This window comes from Megachile rotundata, chromosome 4 (genome assembly GCF_050947335.1).
Source record: "Megachile rotundata isolate GNS110a chromosome 4, iyMegRotu1, whole genome shotgun sequence".
Classification (NCBI taxonomy): domain Eukaryota; kingdom Metazoa; phylum Arthropoda; class Insecta; order Hymenoptera; family Megachilidae; genus Megachile; species Megachile rotundata.
In genome coordinates this window covers 19,399,910-19,424,619 of record NC_134986.1, presented here as the reverse complement: position 1 = coordinate 19,424,619, position 24,710 = coordinate 19,399,910, and the positions used below count along the sequence as shown (strand labels likewise).

General features: G+C 43.0%; 3 protein-coding genes across 10 annotated transcripts in view; 2 read left to right on the top strand and 1 right to left on the bottom strand.

Annotated features, from left to right (window-relative positions):
* Eip74EF (Ecdysone-induced protein E74) overlaps nucleotides 1-10,343 on the top strand; it is a 142,617-nt gene extending 132,274 nt beyond the window's left edge. For all 7 annotated transcript variants that reach the window (XM_076531038.1, XM_076531036.1, XM_076531037.1 and 4 more), the window contains one exon: nucleotides 6,707-10,343. In XM_076531038.1, the coding sequence (XP_076387153.1) occupies nucleotides 6,707-7,257 (551 nt within the window). In that variant the 3' untranslated portion in view covers nucleotides 7,258-10,343. The remainder of the gene's footprint in view (nucleotides 1-6,706) is intronic.
* A 2,959-nt stretch (nucleotides 10,344-13,302) lies between these two features.
* alpha-Spec (alpha spectrin) lies at nucleotides 13,303-22,026 on the top strand. Of its 2 annotated transcripts, XM_076531102.1 has the most exons (10): nucleotides 13,303-13,419; nucleotides 13,549-13,777; nucleotides 13,850-14,081; nucleotides 14,153-17,769; nucleotides 17,853-17,897; nucleotides 18,423-20,950; nucleotides 21,010-21,064; nucleotides 21,143-21,521; nucleotides 21,600-21,766; nucleotides 21,842-22,026. In XM_076531102.1, exons 2-10 carry the CDS (start codon nucleotides 13,628-13,630, stop codon nucleotides 21,968-21,970), a joined length of 7,302 nt encoding a protein of 2,433 aa, XP_076387217.1. In that variant the 5' UTR covers nucleotides 13,303-13,419; nucleotides 13,549-13,627; the 3' UTR covers nucleotides 21,971-22,026. The 2 variants fall into 2 exon arrangements, with proteins under 2 accessions (XP_076387217.1, XP_003699924.1); XM_003699876.3 differs by lacking the exon at nucleotides 17,853-17,897.
* Nucleotides 22,027-22,406: 380 nt separating this feature from the next.
* On the bottom strand, nucleotides 22,407-24,512 carry LOC100880291 (WD repeat-containing protein 46). The gene is made up of 6 exons (XM_003699840.3): nucleotides 24,337-24,512; nucleotides 23,578-24,266; nucleotides 23,193-23,509; nucleotides 22,796-23,120; nucleotides 22,603-22,716; nucleotides 22,407-22,545 (listed from the first exon to the last, which is right to left on the bottom strand). The coding sequence occupies exons 1-6, from the start codon at nucleotides 24,362-24,364 to the stop codon at nucleotides 22,420-22,422; spliced, it is 1,599 nt and encodes a 532-aa protein (XP_003699888.2). The 5' UTR covers nucleotides 24,365-24,512; the 3' UTR covers nucleotides 22,407-22,419.
* Nucleotides 24,513-24,710: the final 198 nt, after the last annotated feature.

The window sequence follows — 24,710 nt, the reverse complement described above, 5'->3', positions numbered from 1 at the left end:
GTACCCTCCTATACAACGAGTTAACATTCCCTCGGAGAAAAGGCGATTTTCATAGCGAGTGGGACATCGCCCTTTCAATTTTGCGACAATCCTGGCGGAGTCTAGGGCGAGTCTACAGAGAACCTACGAGGAATTTAAAGAAATCCTAGGATTTAAAGTTCTATGTTTTAAAAGTTTCATCTCCATCGAAAAAAGTCGTACGACGTTCGTCGATGTAGGTATCGCGTAATAGTTCGAAGTCGGCGAGCGTCGATGGGCCCGAGAGAACTCGTAGGATTCGTTCGTCGAAGAAGAGACTGGTCGTTAATTCAACGGTCGATGATGAAACCACGTTACATCGGTTTTTTATTCCCCCGATGTTCAGTCGAACGACGTCTGCCGACGGCGGAGTTAATGACTACCAAGTAGCCGGGGTACACGCGCGCTAGACCAGTCTGGAGATGCTAACGCGCCACAGGACGCCGTGTGCATTTATAATGCAGCCTAGATGCCTCGCGACGCCGCCTGTCTTTTTACGTTTCGAGGATTCCCGGCCATGAGACGAGCTTAACGATAAGCACCTTACAGTGTCCGATGAAGTTATCGTTATCCCCGTCTCCATCGGTGATCTCGGAACGGTGTACAGCGGCTGCAATTTCCTGGGGCACACTTTCGCGGCGTCGTGTACGGATACACACACGGTCGCGCGTGCACCTATGAGCGGAATAATGGCCTGCGAGGAACATATAGGTGGTACCGTCTCTTGGTCGTCGTAGACTTCCGGATACCAGCTACAAAGAGCGTTACCCACCGCGAGATACGTGCAGCAGGAAACTAGTAATAAGAATCCCATCGAACGATCGACGAACTCGCTAAGAAACGTATCCTGCAAACGATGCACGCTCGCGATTGCTTCGATCCGAGGAAATATTCTTCGGTCTGTCTGCGATCGAAAGTAAAGCTTTTACCGTTGCACACTGATCTACGAGTACCAAAACTCTCGATCCGAGTATCGTCACGCGTCCACTAATACCCACGATACTCGTCCAATCGATATCCAAATATCTGGTTGCTTACGACGAGTAAGCAGACTAGTCGAATACTCGGTTAGCGCGAATTGTACTCGAAAGCGCGTTGTCCATTTATTCCCGTCAGCCGTCCGCGTTGGTTCGCGCTGGTCATAATTTATCGTTATATTTTATCAATCTGCGGCTGGTCGCGTCAGCCAGTACCAACGGAAACTTCTAAAATATACGCACGTCGTTCCCGGTTACGCCGCGCATCGATACACGCGCACGTTCAGCGCATAATCTCTCGGTTGCTATTTTTCTCAAGCATTTCCGTTTCGCGAGAGGGAGAGAAGAGCGGTTTTGCAGTGTCGCTCGGTGGGGAGGAAGGAAGGAAGGATCGGCAAGAGAGAATCGCGAAGCCCACACGTTTGACGTACGTTTTATAGGCAGCCAAGGTGGACTCGTAGAAAAAGCGCTCGAGCTCCGGACGTAAATCTCGTTCTTTTCGTTAGCTTCGGACAGGCCGGAGAAGCGCGGAGTTCCTCCCTGCTCGAGCGCCGCTTCGAGGAACACAGAAACGGTCAAGAAATAACGCGTTCCGCCCACGGATGTCTATCGCGGACTCGACGACGTTTTTCGACGGTGTTGTGTCGCCTATTCTCGCGCGAACGGATCAAAGAGCAAACTTTTACCTCGACGTCCTTCGACGCTGCCGCGTCCCGTTCGCCCACCGAATTTCCGATTCGCTCTTCGATCTCCCGTGCGAACGAGGACCAGCGATACGTGTCTTCTATTCTTCTCCCGACATCCTGGTTTATCCCTTTCCGGGTGCCGAGAAACAAAGAGGAACGCGTAGCGAGGCTGATACACGTGCGCGCAAAGCGGCTCGCAATTTGAACGGGTTTCGGGGTTAAAGATAGTATCCCGAGGCAGTAGGGTAACATAATAGGCCGGGATGGGGGTCTGGGTCTAACGAGAGAAAGAGAAAAAGGGAACGAGAGCAGAAGAGAGGAAGGAAGGAGTCGACGTCGAGACACGCGGTAGTAGAGGGGACGCAGAAGGAACACGCGAAAAACAGAGAAGCTCGTAACGAAAGCGCGCGGATAGGAGAGAGGCGGAAGGAGAAAAGGAGACGACGATGTCGTCGTCGTCGTCGTTGTCGTCGTAGTCGTCGTCGTCGTCGTCGTCGTGGCCGTCGTCGCCGTCGTCGTCGGTGTGTGCAACACGGTGCATCGGACTAGCCAGTCGCGAATGGAGGTGGAGAAGAGAGAAGGAGGAGAAGGATAGAGTAGTTAAGTTAGTCTGTCGGTCAGTGACTGCCTGACTTTCCCGGCGCAGCTGAAGGTCAACTCTCCCCTTCTCTCGACCTCATCCTCATCCTCATCCTCCCCCTCCTCCGCCTGGTCTTCTTCCTCCTCCTACCCACTCCACCACCCGCTGAACCGCTGCTGCCGCTGCCACTGCCGTTCCCTCTCGGACGCTACCAACACCGACACCGACCCATCTTTATCCTTCCCTTCTTCTCTTCTCTTCTTCTTCTTCCTTCCTCTCGCCTCGTCTTCTTCCATATGCGCTCGTACCGCTATACACACCACTCTAGAATCTACTGTACCGAGTGCCGCTGTGTGCGCGCACGGACACACGCTGCAATGTACCAACCGTATCCACGATCGCTTTGTTTATGCCGTACCAACACTTTCGGTGCCTTTTCTCTTCACGCTCGTGTCACTCCATCCTTCTTCCGCCGATTCTTGCCTCCTCTCCACGGGTTGAGGGTCATTCGTGCACTTAGGTGCACGCGGAATTCCGCCTCGAAGTCCTGGTACGTGAGAACTCGCCTTCTACGCTCGGCTTCAACGTAGGCTTCCTTTCGATAAGGGCGGTCGTACGAGCACGAGCCTCCCACCGCTCCTTTTCGACCAAATTCGATTCTCCAAATTTTCAAAGCAACTTCTTCAAATTCTACGTCCATATACTTTAGTATCTATTGCCGAATCTATGCACTTTTTCTCCTAGTATCGCGGATCTCGATCGTCGCCGTTTCTACCGATCGAAAATTGCGCTTTCGGCTGGTACGATCGCATGTAGAAATTTCATTCTTCGATCGAGGTCGCGAACAATATCTCGAGCAGCGATACGCGGTATCTAGGGAAGAAATAACGGTGCGTTTATTGGTACAGTAACTTGTCCAGAGGAAATCGTACGATAAGTCATCGCGTACGCGTATCCGAAGCTTCAATTAAACGATCGTACGACTCGGCGATAATGGCGTTTCGCTAAATGACGGGTTCACGGCTGTTACCGCCGCTTTTCTCCCCTTTTTCTTATTGCTGCTGTATATATCAGTGATTTGTTGCTTCGAATATTTTCGATGTCACGAGGAGAAAAATAAAATTAACGCGACCCGTTGTCCCCCTGACTTTTTACGATTGATAAACGAAGAGCCGTAAACGAGGCGTTACTCGAAATTAATCACCGACGCTTCTAACAGTGGCCATCTGTGTTCGAACGCATTCCTCGCGAAATAGGCTATCGTCTCGGCTTCAAGGTTTCCTCGAAGCTCGTGCATTCCATCGAAATTTATTTTTCAAACAATTATTCGCTACGCGAGAATCCGTTCTCCGCAGAGACGCGAGATTCCTCTCGGCGTCGTCTTCGCTTTCGGTACACGCGTCTTTCTACCCGTTCCACCACCTCCTCGATTCTTACGTTCCTGGATATATCCCTACCACCGACCAGATCATCTCCTCTCGCTCTCTATCCCTCCCTACTCGCTATACTTGTACTTCCGGCCGCGAGGCTAGCGCGAAATTCTCGCAAAATAAACGGGAGTCACGGACTCCCTGGATAACTTTCGATCCTCCGCCTCTCTTTATATTCTCTTGCTCTCCCTCTTTTTTTCGCGCGTATTTTTAACTATCGACTCGTTACCGCCTGCTTCACCTAAACTTCCTGGCACCGCTGTCAAGGAAGCCGAGTCGGCGAGAACGTCAAGAAACCCACTTGTTTGCCCGTCTTTTACTTTCGCGAATTCTCCTTTTCACGCGCCAACTTCCTAAATCGTTCGTTTCGCCTTATCTACTTTTTCACCCCGATTCGAGTATTCTCTTAGTAATCGTTATCGTTATTCATTTTTTGTTCCTACATTTGTTTCTCAACCTTAGCGAACGTCTCGATCGTCGAGTAACGTTGCGAGTTACCCAACGTTGATAACGAAAAAAATACATCGAATGTTACTCGTTAGTGGTATCGATAAGTCGGTGCGATTCCAAGGGTCTCGATTCGCGCGTACACGAAAATGTTTTGTTAAAAAAACTCAAACGGTTTAGTATTTTCGCTAATGCGGAGTTGTACGTCCGCGAGACAAGGTCACGATTGTCCCGATAACCGACGTTGAAAAGTAGACTCGGCTAGTCGTTAAGAGCAAAACGGTAAAATTGAATCGATTCTCGTGGAACGTACGACACGTCGCTGTTGGATCTCGTAACAGTTTCCTCGAACGAGGTTTCTATCGCGCGAGCGTTCGAGCGTCAATAGAAAATCGTCATAGAGTAGTAGGTCTGGTGTGTCTATGCAGGAGAGGCATCGCGTCGTTCTATCGCATGCGTCACGAAACAGTCGCGTATATACGCGATGCATCGTCTCTAGCGGTGTTCCTTCGCTATACACGACGTCCGTGGTATAGGTCAGTGAAGTAGTAGCTCCCCACCAGGCGCCTCCTAGACAACGGGTCTACGATTGACTCATCTAGCCAGTCATACGGCGCGTAAACACGATCCGCTCCAGCTGTTCTCTCCGCTCTTTTACTCTCGATCCTCGTTCCGTCTCTCTTCCCCTTTTCTCGCTTCCTCTATCTCGCGTTCTCTTTCTCTCTTTTTCCTTTCCTCTTGCCTTCTCCCTCTTTCGCTCTCTTTCTCCTTCTCGTTCTCTACGCTCTACGAGTTGTACGCGGATCCTGAGAACAACGGGGCGTTCTCTTTATTTTTAGAGGCACCTCGAGAATTCGGTTCCTTGCCTCCCCATCTTTTTGTCCGCCTCTTTTCTTTTTCTTTTTCAACCTTCCCTCTCTGGCACCGGCTCGGAAGCGGAGGAAAGCTTCGCGAATAGAGAGGACTCGTTGAACCGCGCGCGCCTCCACGGAACTACGGAGAACGACGCTGAGCAAAAGAGAGGTGGAGCAGGAGGAGAGAAGGCAGAACGAGTTCCGATTTTAGCGCAGTCGCGGCGGCCTCAGAACGAGCGGCGCTATTATGCACTAGTAGCTTGATGGCGTCACCCGTGCAACCTTGGCTCGGGTCAGTCCTCTATCATACACTGCAGCCAGAGTTCCCCTACCCCTTTTACTTTTGCCCTCCCTTTTCGCGTTACCTCTCTCTCCACTTCAACGTGCGCTGCTCCTTCTTACTCCTATTCTCCTCTTCTTCTTCTTCTCTTCTCTTCATTTGGCTCCGCTTAACCCTCTCCTCCTCGTCTCTCTCGCGATTGACCACCTCTTCTTCTTCTTTGCGCGCACACACGGCACTGGCCACACGACCAGTGGCGTAAGAATACTTTCTATTTCGAGGCATCCCGGGAGTTCCTTCCTTTCGCAGAAGCCGGAGAACGATTCCACGACGAAATTTTAATCGAGCTTAGAATGTACGTGTTCGGAAGGGCGCCGAGAGGAAATGCACGCCGCCGAAGGAACGCGGAGACGCTCTGATCGATAATTCGTTCTTACGAATCATAAATTTAGTCCGATATTTCTGTTTGCGAATTATGCGTCATCTTTAACTCTCGATTCTCGATTCGAAACGTCCTGGCGTATTTTTTAAATCCTCAAATTTCCCCATCGCGCTATCTCTTGAATCCCATTGCGGTAGATCTTCGAATTCCTAAAACCTGAAAATATTTGATCCAGAGAAGTCGCGTTTGTTTTCGAGTAGGAAAAACAACGACGTACGTCGGAAAAAGCCTTACCACTCTTACCGCTCTGATATGCCGGAGAACTATCTCGAAAGTCACCACCCGACAGATCGCAACGCGTTTTACGTCGAAGAAAAACGCTAGAATCTATCGGAACAAGAACAACTGTCTCTGCATCTGTTCAGTAGAATGGATCCTTCTTTAGTCAGACTCTTTCGCTCGATCAGAAAAATGATCTCGCATGTAACGGAACTCCAGCCGTTAAATCCATCATTTCAGTGATTTGTAAATGTTAAGTGGAAATGGAAGGTTGAAACGTTGATATAAGGAATAAATTAATTCGTCCATCTTAGATTAGAGGATGCGTCGCGCGTAACTTTCTTGTAACACAGTTGACGATATCAACCGAGGATTAAAAACATCAAATTTCCGGTATTAGCAAGTAGTATAATCAAATGACACAAATGAACGAAGGTGGCTCGTTAAATAAACTTGAATTAATACGAGCGTTCGAAAAACTGGTTCGTCTCTCGTTAAATTTGATTCTTTCGCAGGCAACTAGTGCACTCTCTTTCCAGTGGCGAAAAGAATGTAATAACCGGATTTACCCTGCAATTAAATCGATGCCAATCTACGTTACCTCCTACCGATAATCAGCACGCGGTGCTGCCATCTGACCAAGATCTCGTAAACCCAGTACTCTAGCGTCGAGCTTCAACTTCGAATTCCCTTTAATTAACATATCGTAACTTTTATTGTGCAATTAACTGATCGTTCTTTATCTACATCTCGAATTTTTTTTTTGCTTGCAGTGTCCGAAAGCTATAGCAGTTACGTGAATTCGATGTACGCCACTGGGAGCCAGTTCGCGGCTCCGTGCACTCCGAGTCCGCCCCGAGGGCCCGGTGGAGTTCCAACGAGCGTGATCCAAGCAGCTACCAGCTCGGTATCCGACGATCTGTACCTCCTAGAGTTAGGCTTTCCTCCGCGATCGAAAAAGAACAAACTGAAGAAACCCCGACAAGGCGAGGGCGCCGCGGTGAAGAGGAAATCCCGCGAGGGTTCGACGACGTACCTTTGGGAGTTTCTGTTGAAACTGCTCCAGGACCGAGAATACTGTCCTCGATACATCAAGTGGACGAACCGCGAACGAGGCGTATTCAAACTGGTCGACAGCAAAGCGGTATCTCGTCTGTGGGGTCTGCACAAGAACAAACCGGACATGAACTATGAAACGATGGGCCGAGCCCTTCGTTATTATTACCAGCGCGGTATCCTGGCGAAGGTCGACGGACAGAGGCTGGTCTATCAGTTTGTCGACGTGCCGAAAGATATTATAGAAATCGACTGTACCGGCGCGTGAGACAGGGCTCGACCTTCGAGGGAACGACACGAGAGAAGGCGAGCTGTACGGGAAAAGAATGATTCGCGTGTTCGTGCTGCAATCATACCAAGCAACTCTTCCTGCCACTACGTGTCGATTTGGCACACCCCTCAGACGATCTAAAGCATATGCCCTCTCTCTGACTTCGTTTGTTCCTTGTATTATCGTATACGCACTGGTCCCTCGATCGCGTTCAAAACGTACATTTTGCGGGGTTCGTGTATAATATCGTATAGGTATGTACGGGTAGCTATAAATATTTCTAAACGTTTCAAACTTTACACGTTCCGAGTTTGAAACATTCCAAGTTTGGAACGTTCCTGATTTGGAAGCGTTTACAGTCTCGAACGTTTTGAGGTTGAGGCGTTCCAAATTCGAAGCGTTTCGTTCTTGACCGAATAACGCGGAAACTGCAGGAATCGAAGGACCATTGTATATCTACGGGAATATGTATATTAACGAATATAAAAGGAAACAAAACGCACGAACGCTGCCGCGAGAGGATGAATGTTTTGGTTTTGTCGATGCGACAGCTACCACGGTATAATAATTCGTTCACCGTAATTTCGTCCTTCTTTGGTCTTTCTTTTTTTGTTACTTTTTTGACGGTGTACGTCCGATAGTAATCGTACTAAGCTTTACAACGTTTAATATATATATATATATTATATATATGTATATTAACATACGAAGAAGGAAAGATATAAATAAATGAATATATATATATATGCGTTGAGCTCGTTCAAATTTGTACAAAATTTAGTTCTTAAAGATAAACGATGCTACGGCACAAGTGTTATTAAATGTATTTTAAATCGAGCGGAAATGATAAAGGAAAAGATGAATCTAGTATGGACAAATTACTTAACCTATAGTCGGAATATAGGCGAACAATTGTACATTGAACAGCGCGATAAATTATTTATTGTATATTAGATGATTATATATGTTACCTAGAACAAAAAAAGAAATTGTTATATATGTGTCGACGAAGAGATGTACGGACAAGAACAGTGGATGTGTAGAACTTTACACATTTGCGAACGTGGAAAGTTTAGGAAAAAAAAAAAAACGAAACGAAATGAGGGCTGTGAAAAGATTCAGAAAGGAGGAAATATGATAGAGCGGAAACGACAAAGATGTTTTAAACAAAAAATGTTTTATGGAGCGAGCTCAGGGAGAGGTACAACATATTTATACAGACATGCACATACATGTTACACTCACGAACACACATTGACACACGATACACGTTATATTTTTTTAAATGTAAGCAATGAAAAAAGGGCGACTCTTCTATTTGAGCTGAGGGTTCAACAACGTAAGGTGCTGGCTATACACAAGAGGTCCAAGAATGTTATTTAGCAAGCTAGTGTTACTAATTCATTAAAAGAAAAAAAAAAGATTATTGAGAAGCAGACATTATATCTCTGTATATATAAAAATACACCTTTAGTATATATATATTATTGAATATTATATATATATTATATGAATATATATTGTATGTTATGTAGTAAATGGAGCGAGTTAAATGTGTCTCTATGAGATTTTTCCGTCACGTCGGCGTATCAAGGAAGTTGTACAACCGTCTTCGTACGATGTCTCTATTCGAGTCCTTTCTTTTTTGTAAAAATGAACGTACGTTCCCGTTTTTTATTGTAGTTATACGCGACGGGATTAAACAACGAGAAAAAGTTTCGACTGTTTCTCTCGATCACGCGTCCCGATACAAAACGCACACTCTAGCGTGGTCTTTCGTGCTCATCCGAATTTGGGACATCGTACTTTTTAAACGTTAGGATATATTAGCCTTCCTGGCACACGGGGCGTTCGAACACGATAAGTTAGAGTGAAATTTAATTTATTGAACTGCCCCCAACCTCTCAAACTCCCCCCGTTTCCCCAAAGGACGTGACGTGCGAGTGCAAGCGTATCCTATATAGTAATAAGTTTTTGTACATAGAAATTCGTTGAAAGCATATTTAGGAAGAACATATTACGCTGGTTATCGTTGGGGAAGAAAAGAGAAAGCAAAAGAGAAACAAAGAATAAGGGGAGCCAGCGGCACCTCTGAGGTGCCGGGGTGCTCTTGGTTAGACACGTGGTTCTTCTTCACGACGATCACCTCCAAACACCTCGACGAAGAAAGAAAATACAATAAATAATAGATAAAAAACGATCAAGTGCTGCCAATAATGCCTGTAAACGGTCCCTTGCATTTGTTTTTGCCACTGAAAGAAAGGAAAATAATACAAAGAGTATAAAAGAAATGTCTGATAAAACGTATAAAGAAATGTCTTGGGACGCCAGACATACCGATGATACAAAGCGAATTGCCTTCTCTCGTAATTAACAAAGACGTGTTGCCTTCTAACAAAGAAAACATATAAGAACTTCTAGCAATTTGTATTGTAATACCATCGATTTTGTCCAGGTACTTAAAAAAAAAAAGAGACCATTAATAACCCTGTATCTCCCATCGCCCTCTCACTGTCCCCCCAACTGTCCCTCCACCCATTTTATCGACATAGAATTTTGTAACTTTTGTCAAGAGAAAACATATATATATATATATATATACATATACATATAATGAAAAAAGAGTAAAAAAAAAGTTGAGAAACATTTTTGGTACACGAAGACTTTTTTCATATCGCACTTTGCATACACGTATCGGATAAAGAAAGAAAAATTACGTTTAGAAAAATATTGATAAGAGAAAGGACGAAAAGTAATACATCAGAGTACAATGGACAAAAAAGAAAGCAAGTACCTATATAAAATAGTACCACTTCTATACGTAACAACCACTTATAAACAATGAATGGACACTGCAACAATAAATCCTATTTTTAGGTGAATTAAATTTACATATACATAACAATTGACTACGCTACAAGATATTTTAACAGATAAGACTTTACTGTAATAGAGATAAATCTATAATTATTTACCTGTAAAATAATACGAAGACACGATGGATTGACGTAAGGAACTCTAATGTAACGTTCTGTGATTCGTTGTTTGTAGGTGAAATTTAATAAAAGATTACTGTATCATAATGCTGCTGTTATTGTCCCTCCTTCCCCCCTTATTTTCTCTCTAATAATTAAGAATATTAAGAGGGTTCCGAACTTTTAAAATTTCCGCTTACATCGGGTGGTTCGAAAATTATCGGTCTAATCCTTCTATTTGTGGGTGCTTCGACTACTTTTCCTTCAATTATTTTCTTTGTAAAAAATTACTGCGCATGTATATCTTTTATCGTTTAGGACTGCGCAGGGGGTCAAGGTTAACTGATTAATTCCCCGTGCACAGCACAGCCGTTCCACAAGTTAGTAATCAAATGATTAAACAATAAGTTTAATTAAGTTATGCACTGTATGAAAAGTGGTGAAAATAAAGAAAAATTTATCGACAATCATTGTGTAATTATTGTACCCTCCTAACCCAACTGAATAAAAATTTACATATTCGAAAGAGAGAATTTGTATCAAGAGAACATGAGAATTCCTAGAATTTGATGTTACCAAAATTCCAAGAAGTAGCATGATAGATACCTCTTCGTAACTTATGTTCTCCTGATACAAATTTTCAAAATCGGTCGGCGAAATTTCAAAAATCGCGCCTCGGGAATTCCTGGAAATGACGTCATCAAAATTCCAAGAAGTGGCACGAAGGATACCTCCTCATAACTCATGTTCTCCTGATACAAATTTTCAAAATTGGACTATGAAATTTCAAAAATCGCGCCCGGGAATTCCTGGAATTTGACGTCATCAAAATTCCGAGAAGTGGCACGAAGGATACCTCCTCATTACTTATGTTCTCCTGATACAAATTTCCAAAATCAGACTGTGGAATTTCAAAATTCGTGCCCAGGAATTCCTGGAATTTGACGTCATCAAAATTCCAAGAAGTGGCACGAAGGATACCTCCTCATTACTTATGTTCTCCTGATACAAATTTCCAAAATCGGTCTGTGGAATTTCAAAAATCACGCCCGGGAATTCTTGGAAATCGACGTCATCAAAATTCCAAGAAGTGGCACGAAGGATACCTCCTCATTACTTATGTTCTCCTGATACAAATTTCCAAAACCGGTCTGTGGAATTTCAAAAATCCCGCCCGGGAATTCCTGGAATTTGACGTCATGAAAATTCCAAGAAGTGGCACGAAGGATACCTCCTCACAACTCATGTTCTCCTGATACAAATTTCCAAAATCGGTCCATGGAATTTCAAAAATCGCGTCCGGGAATTCTTGGAAATGACGTCATCAAAATTCCAAGAAATGGCACGAAGGATACCTCCTCACAACTCATGTTCTCCTGATACAAATTTCCAAAATCGGTCCATGGAATTTCGAAAATCGCGTCCGGGAATTCTTGGAAATGACGTCATCAAAATTCCAAGAAATGGCACGAAGGATACCTCCTCACAACTCATGTTCTCCTGATACAAATTTCCAAAATCGGTCCATGGAATTTCAAAAATCGCGTCCGGGAATTCTTGGAAATGACGTCATCAAAATTCCAAGAAATGGCACGAAGGATACCTCCTCACAACTCATGTTCTCCTGATACAAATTTCCAAAATCGGTCCATGGAATTTCGAAAATCGCGTCTGGGAATTCTTGGAATTTGACGTCATCATAATTCCAAGAAGTGGCACGGAGAATACCTCCACATAACTCATGTTCTCCTGGTACAAATTCTCAGTATTTTGTTTTTTATTTTTATTTTTTTAAATTTGTGCAATTTCTGGGGATCGGAATGACGGGATTTATAAATAAATAAATACGCAAATACATGTTTTTATTTATATTTATTTTCAAACTCTTTTGTACATCAAATGAGTTAACATATGTTACTAATAGATAGATACATTATTAACACTTAATTCTAGGACGGAATTATCATAATAATATGTACATATTAGTGTGCGTTGTAGTACAGGACATAATAAGACAATAGTACATAAATCGGGCGATTGCTTTCTTGGGCTGTATTAAATGCCGTTTGCATTAGGCTATTTTTACATGTACTCGCCTAATCTGAACGCTCACTTATGCAGACTCGGCTCAGCGCCGTCTAGCGGTGAAACGCGGAACTTTAATTAAATGACGTTCACATTAGGCTATTTTGACCGGTATTTGCCTAATCTGAACGCCCCTTTATGCAGGGTCAGCGCAGCGCCATCTAGCAGTGACATTCGGAACTGCAATAGTAATTTCGCTGATGTTATATTACCGTTGAAGTGTAATCAATTAATTACCGACAGAATCCGGTCGGTAACAAAATCTGTAATCAAACCTAAATTCAAGATCACGTGTTAAAACCAAATTTAGAATCAAGTCCAATAAAATCAGTTATTTTGCAGAGTTATTAATTTATTCATTATTAAAATATAGGAAGCAAATTCCTGTGTAAACCGTACATGCAGCGTCATCTAGGGGTAGAATATGCGAACTAACGAAAACCGTGTTCCTGCCGAGTGTAGTTCACCCTGTCTGCCGGTCAGATGGCGCCACTTGTTTTCGAAAAATTAAAATTGCTCCAATTTAAAAACTAAATACATCATCATTACGAGTGGGCAATTTGACTTTTTTGGGTTAATCCTCTTTGTTAAAAAATTACTGTGCATGTCTATCTTCTATGGTTTAGGACTGCGCAGGCAGTCAAGATTAACTGATTAATACCCTGTACATAGCATGGAACGTTCCACTAGTAAATATAATGAATTTAATTACGATTCATTCGATAAGAAGAAGTATTTCGTCACAGATCTCTTAAGTCGAATTTTTCTGTTTTTCACACGAAAAGATAACATCTTTCAGATAACGTATGTTTAGTGACTGCTAATTCATTTTTGGAAGCTTACTAAAGCGATTACACCGCAATGACGTAATACTTATATATAAAAGTGATTGATAAAAAGAGCACTTTAAGGAGAGAATTCTATTGGCTCTATGGATAACCATCTGACCAATCAGCGACACGGTTCTAACAGAAAGTAGTTTACTGACTTACTATACACGTAGGTAAGTAGTTCCGTCATTCTTGTCCCGCAGTCCGTATCGAACCACGGCAATCGTTGCATGTTACTTTACGCGATCAATCTTGGAAAATTGTGCGAGGTACGTGACGTTTTTGTATTGTTTGAGATCAAAATAATTGAACGAACAATTACAATACATTGTTATTTATTGTTAATGTCGAGAAAAGAACGCATCGTCGAGATTTAATTATTGATTTCATTGTAATAGACAACTATAGCCACACCCCGTGGCCATTTTGGACAGCAGAAAGTTGTTCCTAAACGGCGAACGATAAACGCTGTATAAAATGGATCAGATTACGCCGAAGGAAGTGGAAATTCTGGAGAATCCTGAGGACATTCAAGAACGACGAGAACAAGTCCTCAGTCGATATGCAAATTTCAAAGCGGAAGCACGTAATAAGAGAGACAAACTCGAGGACTCCCGTCGCTTTCAGGTACATTTATCGATTGTTTACTCTTGCCATTTATATTTTTATGATCATTGACAAAATTCCTGCTGTCTGTAGTACTTTAAGCGAGATGCGGACGAACTCGAAGGATGGATTTATGAAAAGCTGCAAGCTGCTTCTGACGAGAGTTACAAAGATCCCACGAATTTACAAGCAAAAATACAAAAACATCAAGCATTCGAAGCAGAAGTCTCGGCTCATTCAAATGCTATAGTTTCACTGGACAATACTGGTTCAGAAATGATAGCTCAACATCACTTTGCAAGCGATATCATTCGTAAAAGATTGGGTATGTCATAATTGCAATGCAATATTATTTGTAGTTAGTAAGACTTTACTTATGCACCATTTATTTTACAGAGGATCTTCATCGGCTATGGGAACTACTGCTCTCTAGATTAGCAGACAAAGGTCTCAAATTGCAACAAGCACTGGTTCTTGTGCAATTTATTCGATACTGTGACGAAGTGATGTTTTGGATCCACGATAAAGAAGCATTCGTAACCACCGATGAATTTGGGCATGACTTGGAACATGTTGAAGTGTTGCAAAGAAAATTCGACGAATTCCAAAAGGATATGGCTAGTCAAGAATACAGAGTGACAGAAGTAAATGAGCTGGCAGACAAACTTCTGTTAGATGGACATCCTGAACGAGACACCATTCTACGTAGGAAAGAGGAACTCAATGACTCTTGGCAAAGATTGAAACAACTTGCTGTTTTGAGACAAGAGAAGCTTTTTGGTGCACACGAAATTCAAAGATTCAATCGTGATGCCGACGAAACGATGGCTTGGATCGCGGAAAAAGACGTCGTCCTGTCTTCGGACGATTTTGGACGTGATTTAGCGAGTGTACAAACTTTGCAAAGGAAGCACGAAGGCATAGAACGCGATTTGGCAGCATTAGAAGATAAAGTTTATACACTGGGAGCCGAAGCAGATCGTCTGGCAGCTATTCATCAAGCGGATCATTCGAAACAAATTCAAGCTAAACGCGCCGAAATCCTGCAATCGTGGGAAAGCCTTACTGCAAAAGCAAAAGAACGACGTCTGAAGCTTGACGAGTCCTACTATTTGCACAGATTTTTAGCCGATTACAGAGATCTCGTTTCGTGGATGAATGACATGCGTGCAATTATATCCGCAGACGAATTAGCTAAAGATGTAGCTGGCGCAGAAGCTCTTGTCGAAAGGCATCAAGAACACAAGGGAGAAATCGACGCTAGAGCTGACAGTTTCGATGCGACCACATTGGCTGGCAACAAACTTCTGGAAAAGAAACATTACGCCGCGGAAGAAGTAACCAGAAAATTAAATTCTTTGGCAGAGGATAAACAGTCTCTTTTGAGTCTCTGGGAGAAAAGGAAGATTCTATACGAACAGTGTATGGACTTGCAGTTATTCTACAGAGACACGGAACAAGCAGATGCATGGATGGCTAAACAAGAAGCGTTCTTGGCCAACGAGGACCTAGGAGATTCTCTCGATAGCGTGGAAGCTTTAATTAAGAAGCACGAGGACTTCGACAAGTCCTTAGCTGCTCAAGAAGAGAAAATCAAGGTCTTGGACGATTTCGCCGGCAAATTGATAGAAGGAGAACATTACGCTGCGGATGACGTAGCACAGAGACGTCAGCTTCTATTGGAAAGACGCGCCGTGCTTCTTGAAAAATCTGCTCAGAGAAGACGTCTTCTGGAGGATGCCTATAAATTACAACAGTTTGAACGCGACTGCGACGAAACAAAGGGATGGGTTAACGAGAAACTGAAGTTCGCCACCGACGATAGCTACCTAGATCCCACCAATCTGAACGGTAAGGTGCAGAAACATCAAAACTTCGAACAAGAGTTAAACGCCAACAAGACTCGTATGGAGGAGATGGTAGCAACCGGCCAGGAATTGATCAAAAGTGGTCATTACGCCAGTGATCGAATTCGTACCCGTACAGACGAGATTATGTCTCTGTGGGAAAGTCTGACACATGCTACCGAGAAGAAGGGCGCGAAATTGCAAGAAGCTTCACAGCAACAGCAGTTCAATCGCACCGTTGAGGACATCGAGTTATGGTTGTCGGAAGTGGAAGGACAACTAATGTCCGAAGACTACGGCAAAGACTTAACCAGCGTCCAAAATCTTCAGAAGAAACACGCCCTCCTGGAAGCGGATGTTGCATCTCATTCAGACAGAATCGAAAGCATCGCTCAGGCTGCCGAACAGTTTGTAAAGTCGGGTCACTTCGACGCGGATAACATCAAGGCCAAACAAGATCAGTTGCAGTCGCGTTACGCTGCTTTGCAACGGCCAATGAGCATTCGTAAGCAACGACTTCTCGATTCTCTGCAGGTGCAGCAACTATTCAGGGACATCGAGGATGAGGAAGCCTGGATTCGTGAGAAGGAACCAGTTGCCGCTTCCACCAATCGTGGTCGTGATCTGATCGGCGTGCAAAATCTGCAGAAGAAACATCAAGCTGTACTAGCGGAAATCAACAATCACGAGCCACGCGTGGCCGCCGTCTGCCAGGCAGGTGCATCCATGCTGCAAGAGAGCCATTTCGCTGCAGAAGAGATCAGCCAACGATTGGCGGCGTTGGATGAACATTGGGGTCAACTGAAAGAGAAAGCTCGACAGCGTAAGAACGATTTGGACGATTCTCTCCAAGCGCATCAGTACTTCGCTGACGCCAATGAGGCAGAGTCCTGGATGAAGGAGAAGCGTCCCATTGTTATGAACGCTGATTATGGAAAAGACGAAGACAGTTCTGAAGCTCTTCTAAAGAAACACGAAGCTTTGGTCAGCGATCTGGAGGCGTTTGCTAGCACCATAGCTGCGCTCAAGGAACAGGCTGCATCCTGTCGCCAACAAGAAACACCAACCATCGACATCACTGGTAAGGAATGCGTCGTTGCTCTTTACGACTACACGGAGAAGTCACCGCGAGAAGTGTCGATGAAGAAAGGCGATACCCTGACTCTCCTGAACTCCAACAATAAGGACTGGTGGAAGGTCGAAGTAAACGACCGTCAAGGGTTCGTTCCAGCCGCTTATGTAAAGCGTGTTGAGCCTGAAGCTGGATTAAGCGCGTCTCAACAAAACTTAGCCAGAGAGCAGAGTTCTATCGCGGCTAGACAAGCGCAAATCGAGGCCCAGTACGATGATCTTCTGCGATTGGCCCGGGAACGACAGAACAAGTTGAACGAAACCGCCAAGGCTTACGTGCTCGTTAGAGAAGCGGCAGAATTGGCCACCTGGATCAAGGATAAAGAGAACCATGCGCAGGTGCAGGACGTTGGCGAAGATTTGGAGCAGGTAGAAGTGATGCAGAAGAAGTTCGACGATTTCCAGGCTGATCTGAAGGCTAACGAGGTGAGACTGGCGGAAATGAACGAGATCGCCGTGCAGTTGATGAGTCTCGGTCAGACGGAGGCAGCGCTGAAGATCCAGACGCAGATTCAGGACTTGAACGAGAAGTGGACCAGTTTGCAAACTCTTACTGCCGAACGCGCTAATCAGCTGGGTTCGGCTCACGAGGTACAGCGTTTCCATCGCGACGTTGACGAGACAAAGGACTGGATCAGAGAAAAGGATGCTGCGTTGAATAACGATGACCTTGGAAAAGATCTACGCAGCGTGCAGGCCTTACAACGCAAACACGAGGGTCTCGAAAGAGATTTGGCTGCGTTAGGAGACAAGATAAAACAGCTGGACGAGACGGCCAATCGCTTGATGCAGTCGCATCCTGAAACGGCCGAGCAGACTTACGCCAAGCAGAAAGAGATCAACGAGGAATGGACCCAGTTAACCGCGAAGGCTAATAGCAGAAAGGAGAAACTGTTGGATTCTTATGACCTGCAGCGATTCCTCAGCGATTACCGAGATCTAATGGCTTGGATAAACTCGATGATGGGTCTGGTCGCTTCTGAGGAATTAGCTTCCGACGTGACAGGAGCGGAAGCTCTCTTGGAACGTCATCAGGTGAGTCGATCGATTCAACGAGCGATCATTGAACTGGCCCCAATAATCTGAACACGGTCGTTCACGAATAATTTGAATTGTAGAATCACAGAGCCGAGATAGATGCGCGATACGGCATTCTTCCAGAGGTATCATAGTGTTTGGAGCATGAGAAAAATGTGCGACTTTGCCTCTGAATATTATACTCATATTCATTGGCGCAATTTGGGCTACTGAGTGGAGTGAGCCAGGACCCACAGTTTTATTAATAGCTTTCGAAGATTTGACAATTTTTAATTTAGAAATTTGGAAATTCGAAAATTTCTAAATTTCTAAACGCTGGTTCAAGCTACGTGAGGCCAGGCTCACTCTGGTATCCACCTGATTACGCCAATGCTCATATTACGATTAATCACTCGATAGATTTTGTTGTTGTTGTTGTTGTTATTGGTGATACTTTTTTATGAGGAAAAACACACAGATTGGCGAGTCAATGTTTTGCAACAAAGATATACCGCCTATTAACGCCTGGAACATTTTCAATGCTTCTTATAGTGTATTCGCTGCCTTCTTCGCTTATCGTAGTGTCTATTGTCGAGTGGATTTGAAGTACATATATGCAGATAGCAATAGTTGTAGATCTACGTTTCATTCGATTGACCATTATGTTGCAGGAACATCGAACAGAGATCGACGCTCGAGCAGGCACCTTCCAAGCGTTCGAATTGTTCGGTCAGCAGCTATTGCAGTCCAGTCATTATGCCAGCGTCGAGATCCAAGAAAAGTTGGAATCCATGACGGAGGCACGCCAAGAGCTGGAGAAGGCCTGGATAGAACGACGTATGCAACTCGATCAGAATCTCGAGTTGCAGCTGTTCTGCAGAGACTGCGAGCAAGCCGAAAACTGGATGAGCGCCCGAGAAGCTTTCTTGAACAGCGCGGATACCGTGGACAGTAGCGACAACGTGGAGGCCTTGATCAAGAAGCACGAGGACTTTGATAAAGCCATCAATGCGCACGAGGAGAAGATAGCCACGTTGCAAACGTTGGCAGATCAGCTAATCGCTGCAGAACATTACGCGGCGAAGCCAATTGACGAGAGACGTTGCCACGTTTTAGACCGCTGGAAGCACCTGAAAGATGCTCTCATCGAAAAACGCTCGAAACTTGGAGAGTCCCAGACTCTGCAACAATTTTCGCGTGACGCCGACGAAATGGAAAATTGGATCGCCGAGAAACTGCAACTGGCTACCGAGGAGAACTACAAAGATCCAGCAAACATTCAGTCCAAACATCAGAAACATCAAGCGTTCGAAGCCGAACTGGCAGCGAACGCTGACAGAATTCAATCTGTGCTCGCCATGGGAGGGAATTTGATCGATAAGCACCAATGTGCCGGTTCCGAGGACGCGGTTCAAAAGAGACTAGCCTCGATTGCTGATCAGTGGGAATATTTGACCCAGAAGACGACGGAGAAGTCCATGAAATTGAAAGAGGCCAACAAACAACGCACCTATATCGCTGCAGTTAAAGATCTTGATTTCTGGCTGGGAGAAGTTGAAAGTCTGCTTACCTCCGAAGACGCGGGTAAAGATTTAGCTTCCGTGCAAAACTTGATGAAGAAACATCAGCTGGTCGAAGCGGATATCCAGGCACACGAAGAAAGGATCAAGGACATGAATGCCCAGGCGGATTCTTTAATAGAGAGCGGACAATTCGACGCGGCCGGCATTCAAGAAAAACGGCAAAGTATCAACGAACGTTACGAAAGAATTCGCAACCTTGCTGCTCACAGGCAAGCCAGACTCAACGAAGCGAACACCTTGCATCAATTCTTCAGAGACATCGCCGACGAAGAGTCCTGGATCAAAGAGAAGAAGCTGTTGGTAGGTTCGGACGATTATGGCCGCGACCTTACCGGTGTACAGAACCTGAAAAAGAAACACAAAAGATTAGAGGCAGAACTAGGAAGCCATGAACCTGCTATACAGGCTGTCCAAGAAGCGGGAGAAAAGCTGATGGATGTTTCCAACCTGGGTGTTCCGGAGATCGAGCAACGTCTGAAGCTCTTAAACCAGGCGTGGGCCGAGTTAAAACAATTGGCTGCGAACAGAGGACAGAAATTAGACGAATCGTTAACGTATCAACAGTTCCTCGCCAAAGTTGAAGAGGAAGAAGCTTGGATCACGGAGAAACAGCAACTACTTTCGGTCGAGGACTATGGCGATACCATGGCTGCTGTTCAGGGATTACTGAAGAAACACGATGCTTTTGAGACCGATTTTGCTGCCCATGGTGAACGCTGCAAGGATATCTGTAAAGCTGGCGAAGCTCTGATTCAAGCCGGAAACCACCGTGCGGACGCCATAGGTCAAAGATGTGCTCAGCTTCGCAATAAACTGGAACAACTTGGCGCCCTTGCAGCCAGAAGGAAAGCTCGACTCAACGATAACTCGGCTTATCTTCAATTCATGTGGAAAGCTGACGTTGTGGAGTCTTGGATCGCTGACAAAGAGACCCACGTACGCTCTGAAGAATTTGGCCGCGACTTGTCCACCGTTCAAACGTTGTTGACCAAGCAGGAAACCTTCGACGCTGGATTGCACGCCTTCGAACACGAGGGAATACAGAATATCACATCCTTAAAGGAGATGTTGGTAGATTCTGGACACGATCAAACTCCTAGTATTCAGAAACGTCACGCGGATGTCATTGCTCGTTGGCAGAAACTTTTGGCAGATTCTGATGCTCGTAAACAACGTTTGCTTAGAATGCAAGATCAGTTCAGGCAGATCGAAGAGTTGTATCTGACGTTCGCCAAAAAGGCATCCGCTTTCAACTCGTGGTTCGAGAACGCGGAAGAGGATTTGACAGACCCTGTTCGGTGCAACAGCATCGAGGAGATCCGAGCTCTTCGAGAAGCACATGCACAATTCCAAGCAAGCTTATCTTCCGCTGAAGCAGATTTCGAGGCACTCTCTGCGCTTGACAGACAGATAAAAAGCTTCAACGTTGGTCCCAATCCGTACACCTGGTTCACGATGGAAGCGTTAGAAGACACCTGGCGTAATCTACAAAAGATAATCAAAGAACGCGACGTAGAGCTTGCGAAGGAAGCTCAACGACAAGAAGAGAACGACAAACTACGTAAAGAATTTGCTAAACATGCTAATGCGTTCCATCAATGGCTAGCAGAAACAAGGTATATATTTTTAATTGATTTACGTAAATTTGAGTTCGCTTAAAATTGTTCTTTTGTAGGACATCCATGATGGAAGGTTCGGGGTCGTTGGAACAACAATTGGAAGCAACGAAGGTAGGCGACAACTAAATGTTACGTGACATTTGTTAACTATGAAACAAAATAACAAACACTCGTTTACTATTTATACAGAGAAAGACCCAGGAAGTTCGTGCACGTCGACAAGATCTAAAAAAAATCGAAGACCTGGGAGCAATTTTGGAGGAACATTTAATCTTAGACAACCGTTACACGGAACACAGTACTGTAGGATTGGCGCAACAATGGGATCAACTGGATCAATTGGGAATGCGTATGCAACACAATTTAGAGCAGCAAATACAAGCACGTAATCAGTCGGGTGTCTCTGAAGATGCTCTTAAAGAATTCTCTATGATGTTCAAACATTTCGACAAAGACAAGAGTGGTCGTCTGAATCATCAAGAATTCAAATCTTGTTTGAGAGCACTGGGCTACGATTTACCAATGGTGGAAGAGGGTCAACCTGATCCGGAATTCGAGAATATTCTTGGTTTGTAATTTATTTGCATTATTTATTTATAAGGAGCTTTTAAGAAACAATATTTGATTTATGCTTCTTGCTTCTCAGATATCGTCGATCCTAATAGAGACGGTTACGTATCGTTGCAAGAATATATGGCTTTCATGATTAGTAAGGAAACAGAGAACGTGCAGAGTTCTGAAGAAATAGAAAATGCTTTCCGCGCAATTACAGCTGCAGATCGGCCATATGTTACAAAAGAGGAATTATACGCTGTGAGTATAAAATCTTGACAGCTGTAATCGTTGAATTTTATACCTACATTCTATTTAATGCTAATGTATTTCCAGAACCTTACCAAGGAAATGGCCGATTACTGTGTAGCTCGCATGAAACCTTACGTTGACCCCAAAACGGAACGACCAATCACAGGAGCATTGGATTATATTGAATTTACTCGCACCCTTTTCCAGAATTAATTTCATAAATTATTCATTTTTTTAATACAACGGTTATTAAATTATAGCAACAGAAATATGAACGCTTACTTTACTAAACACCTTGTTACTTCAATGCGGTATATACGTATACACTGTTTTATTTATAGCATATAGTGCATCACTGATTCATCATTCTTTTTTGTATTAATATATAAACTATTCGTGAAAATAGTGAGAAATAAATTATATACTTTATGTACAAGAATATCAACAAATATATTAAATTATATTAAATTTGGTTTAATCGGAGGCGTAAACACTTTGTTCCGTTATTTCATAACAAAAGTGTTTTATGTATTCCTTCTCTTTTAAAAAAAGTTTTATTTTAATTACATATAGTATTTTATTTTAATTACATACGCGATAAAGATAAGTAGAAATATGTACAAGATATAAATACTTGTAATCTTCCTAGTATAGATAAAACGTTATTTATTTCTATTTTTACTAGGGTTTGATACAAATCTATTTAACACCCCATAATCTTTTTGAGGTTTTTCTATCTTCTTAGTATCTGGTCGAATATCAGCCTGACGAAGTATATCAATGGTTTCCTGCAACAATGATTTTTTTGTATACACAGTAGCTTACAATACTTAAAATTTACTTACCTTTTTGCTCAAATCCTTTAAAATCTTTTTAGTTTTGATTACTTTCGCCGTTCCACCTTTCCCTTTAGCTTTTGTCCTGCGAGGCTTGAAGTCGATATTTTTCGGTTTAAGATACTGCAAAGAAATTTAAACAAATATATTAGTTTACAGTAATTGTAAAATCGTATTAATTTAATCCTATTTAGACACTTACCAAGAGTTTTTTCTTTGCTTCTACTTTATCTTGTAGAGTAGGCACATCAACTTCTGTTATTGAAATTGGATCTAAAGAAATTAACTCTGGTTGAATCTTATCTAGCAGAGCCTTTACTTCGGCTTCGCGTCTTTGTTCCTTAGTCTGGAACGGATTATTTTCATAAGCATCATAATTTGCTTCTCCACTCCCAGGTACCAATAGTGAAGAAATTCCGCCTCTTGTACCAATACCTAGAACATCTTCATATGGACAGAATTGCATACTTGTTACAGGCCAACTAGGTCTATGTCGCAAATATGCTTTTGTTTCATCTTCAGAGGGTCTAGAAAACAAAAATGTATCATATGCATAACTATTAATATTATATAAATTTAGGTTATTATATTACATTTACCGATAAATTTCTACTACATTTCCCATTGACATTGCCAGGTGACCACGTTGACTGTAAGACAAACGATGAACAGCAGAACGTGTATGATAATTATGTACTGGACCTGCTAATTGTCTAATATCCCACACCTTTACATATCCACCTGCACACCCGGTTGCCATGTAAGTTCCATGTGGATGAACAGTACAGGCACTTACTGGCTGAGTGTGACATAACATTTTTGCCAATGGTTTGGTACTATTAGGAGACCACATAGAAACTACACCTTTTATGTCTCCCACACAAAGTACTGCATTACTGGGATTCTGTGTCATCACCTATGAAAAAGTGGATACTTTAAAATTTTTTTTTTGTACAAAATATTATCAAATGTTCTTATATTTACCACTATATTTCCTAATTTAGAATTAAAAGTGGATATAAATTTCCCTATAGAAACATCCAGCCATGATAAGTAACCTTGTCTAGATCCACTGGCTAGCAAAAAGTGATATGGCAAAAATTCCAGCTTATTAACTTTATACATTGATTTCAAACAATGAAGTTCAATTCCAACATTATCATATATGTATACCCAGTCCTTTTGTGCAACTGCATACATTGTTTCTACATGTAGCCATGATATATCATGCACTGATTCCATGACATTCATTTCGCATGCTAATTTTTTAGTGACCCAATCAAAAGCAGCTACATGTCCCTGTCTTCCACCTAGAAGTAAATGTCTACCATTTCTTGTATATTTTATATAATATGGTCCAAATTGTAAGTTTAATGTAAAGTGTTTAGTTGCACTGGTTATGTCTACATTGTTTGCAATTTGCGTTTGTTTATATTGTAATGTCGTTTCGCCAGGATCAGCCTCCAAACAACCATACTCTTCTGTTAAAAGCAATTCAGTCCGTGCAGTATCCTTTATCGCATTGTCAATAAGCCTCTCTTTCCTTTTCAATTTATGTTTTATTAGTTTATTCTTTATTGTAGACGTTCCTGGCTTCAAATTAATTCCAGTACCTTTATCATATTTTTCTAATTGTTCTTTGCTGATGGGTACTTTACTGTATCTTCTAAAATCTGTAAGCAATATATCTTGTGTAAATAAATTTTAAGGTACAATACTATACTACGGAATGAAAAATTATACTTCTTCGTTTCATTTTGTTTGCATCCATGGTTAAAAAACTAAATGTTTCGTTCTGTCAAAATTTTAATCAAACACGTGTAAATACAACGCCATGCTTTTTAAAAGCGATGTCCATAGATGAAATAGGTTACAGATTGTAACCAAGAGAACTAGAGAACACTAGCGTTGTAAGGACAGCGTTTACTAATTTCTAAATTTTAGGACTTCGGAGTTTTGAAAATTTGAGCTTTTGAAAATAATGTATTATAAGTAGATAAGGTGTAGAAAACTTATGAAGGTTTGGAAACAATGTCTTATTCGGTTCAAATTGTTTTCAAACTTGTTTGTATTGATGGCGCTCGAGAAGCGTTTAAGCGTAAAAAAAGGTATGACGG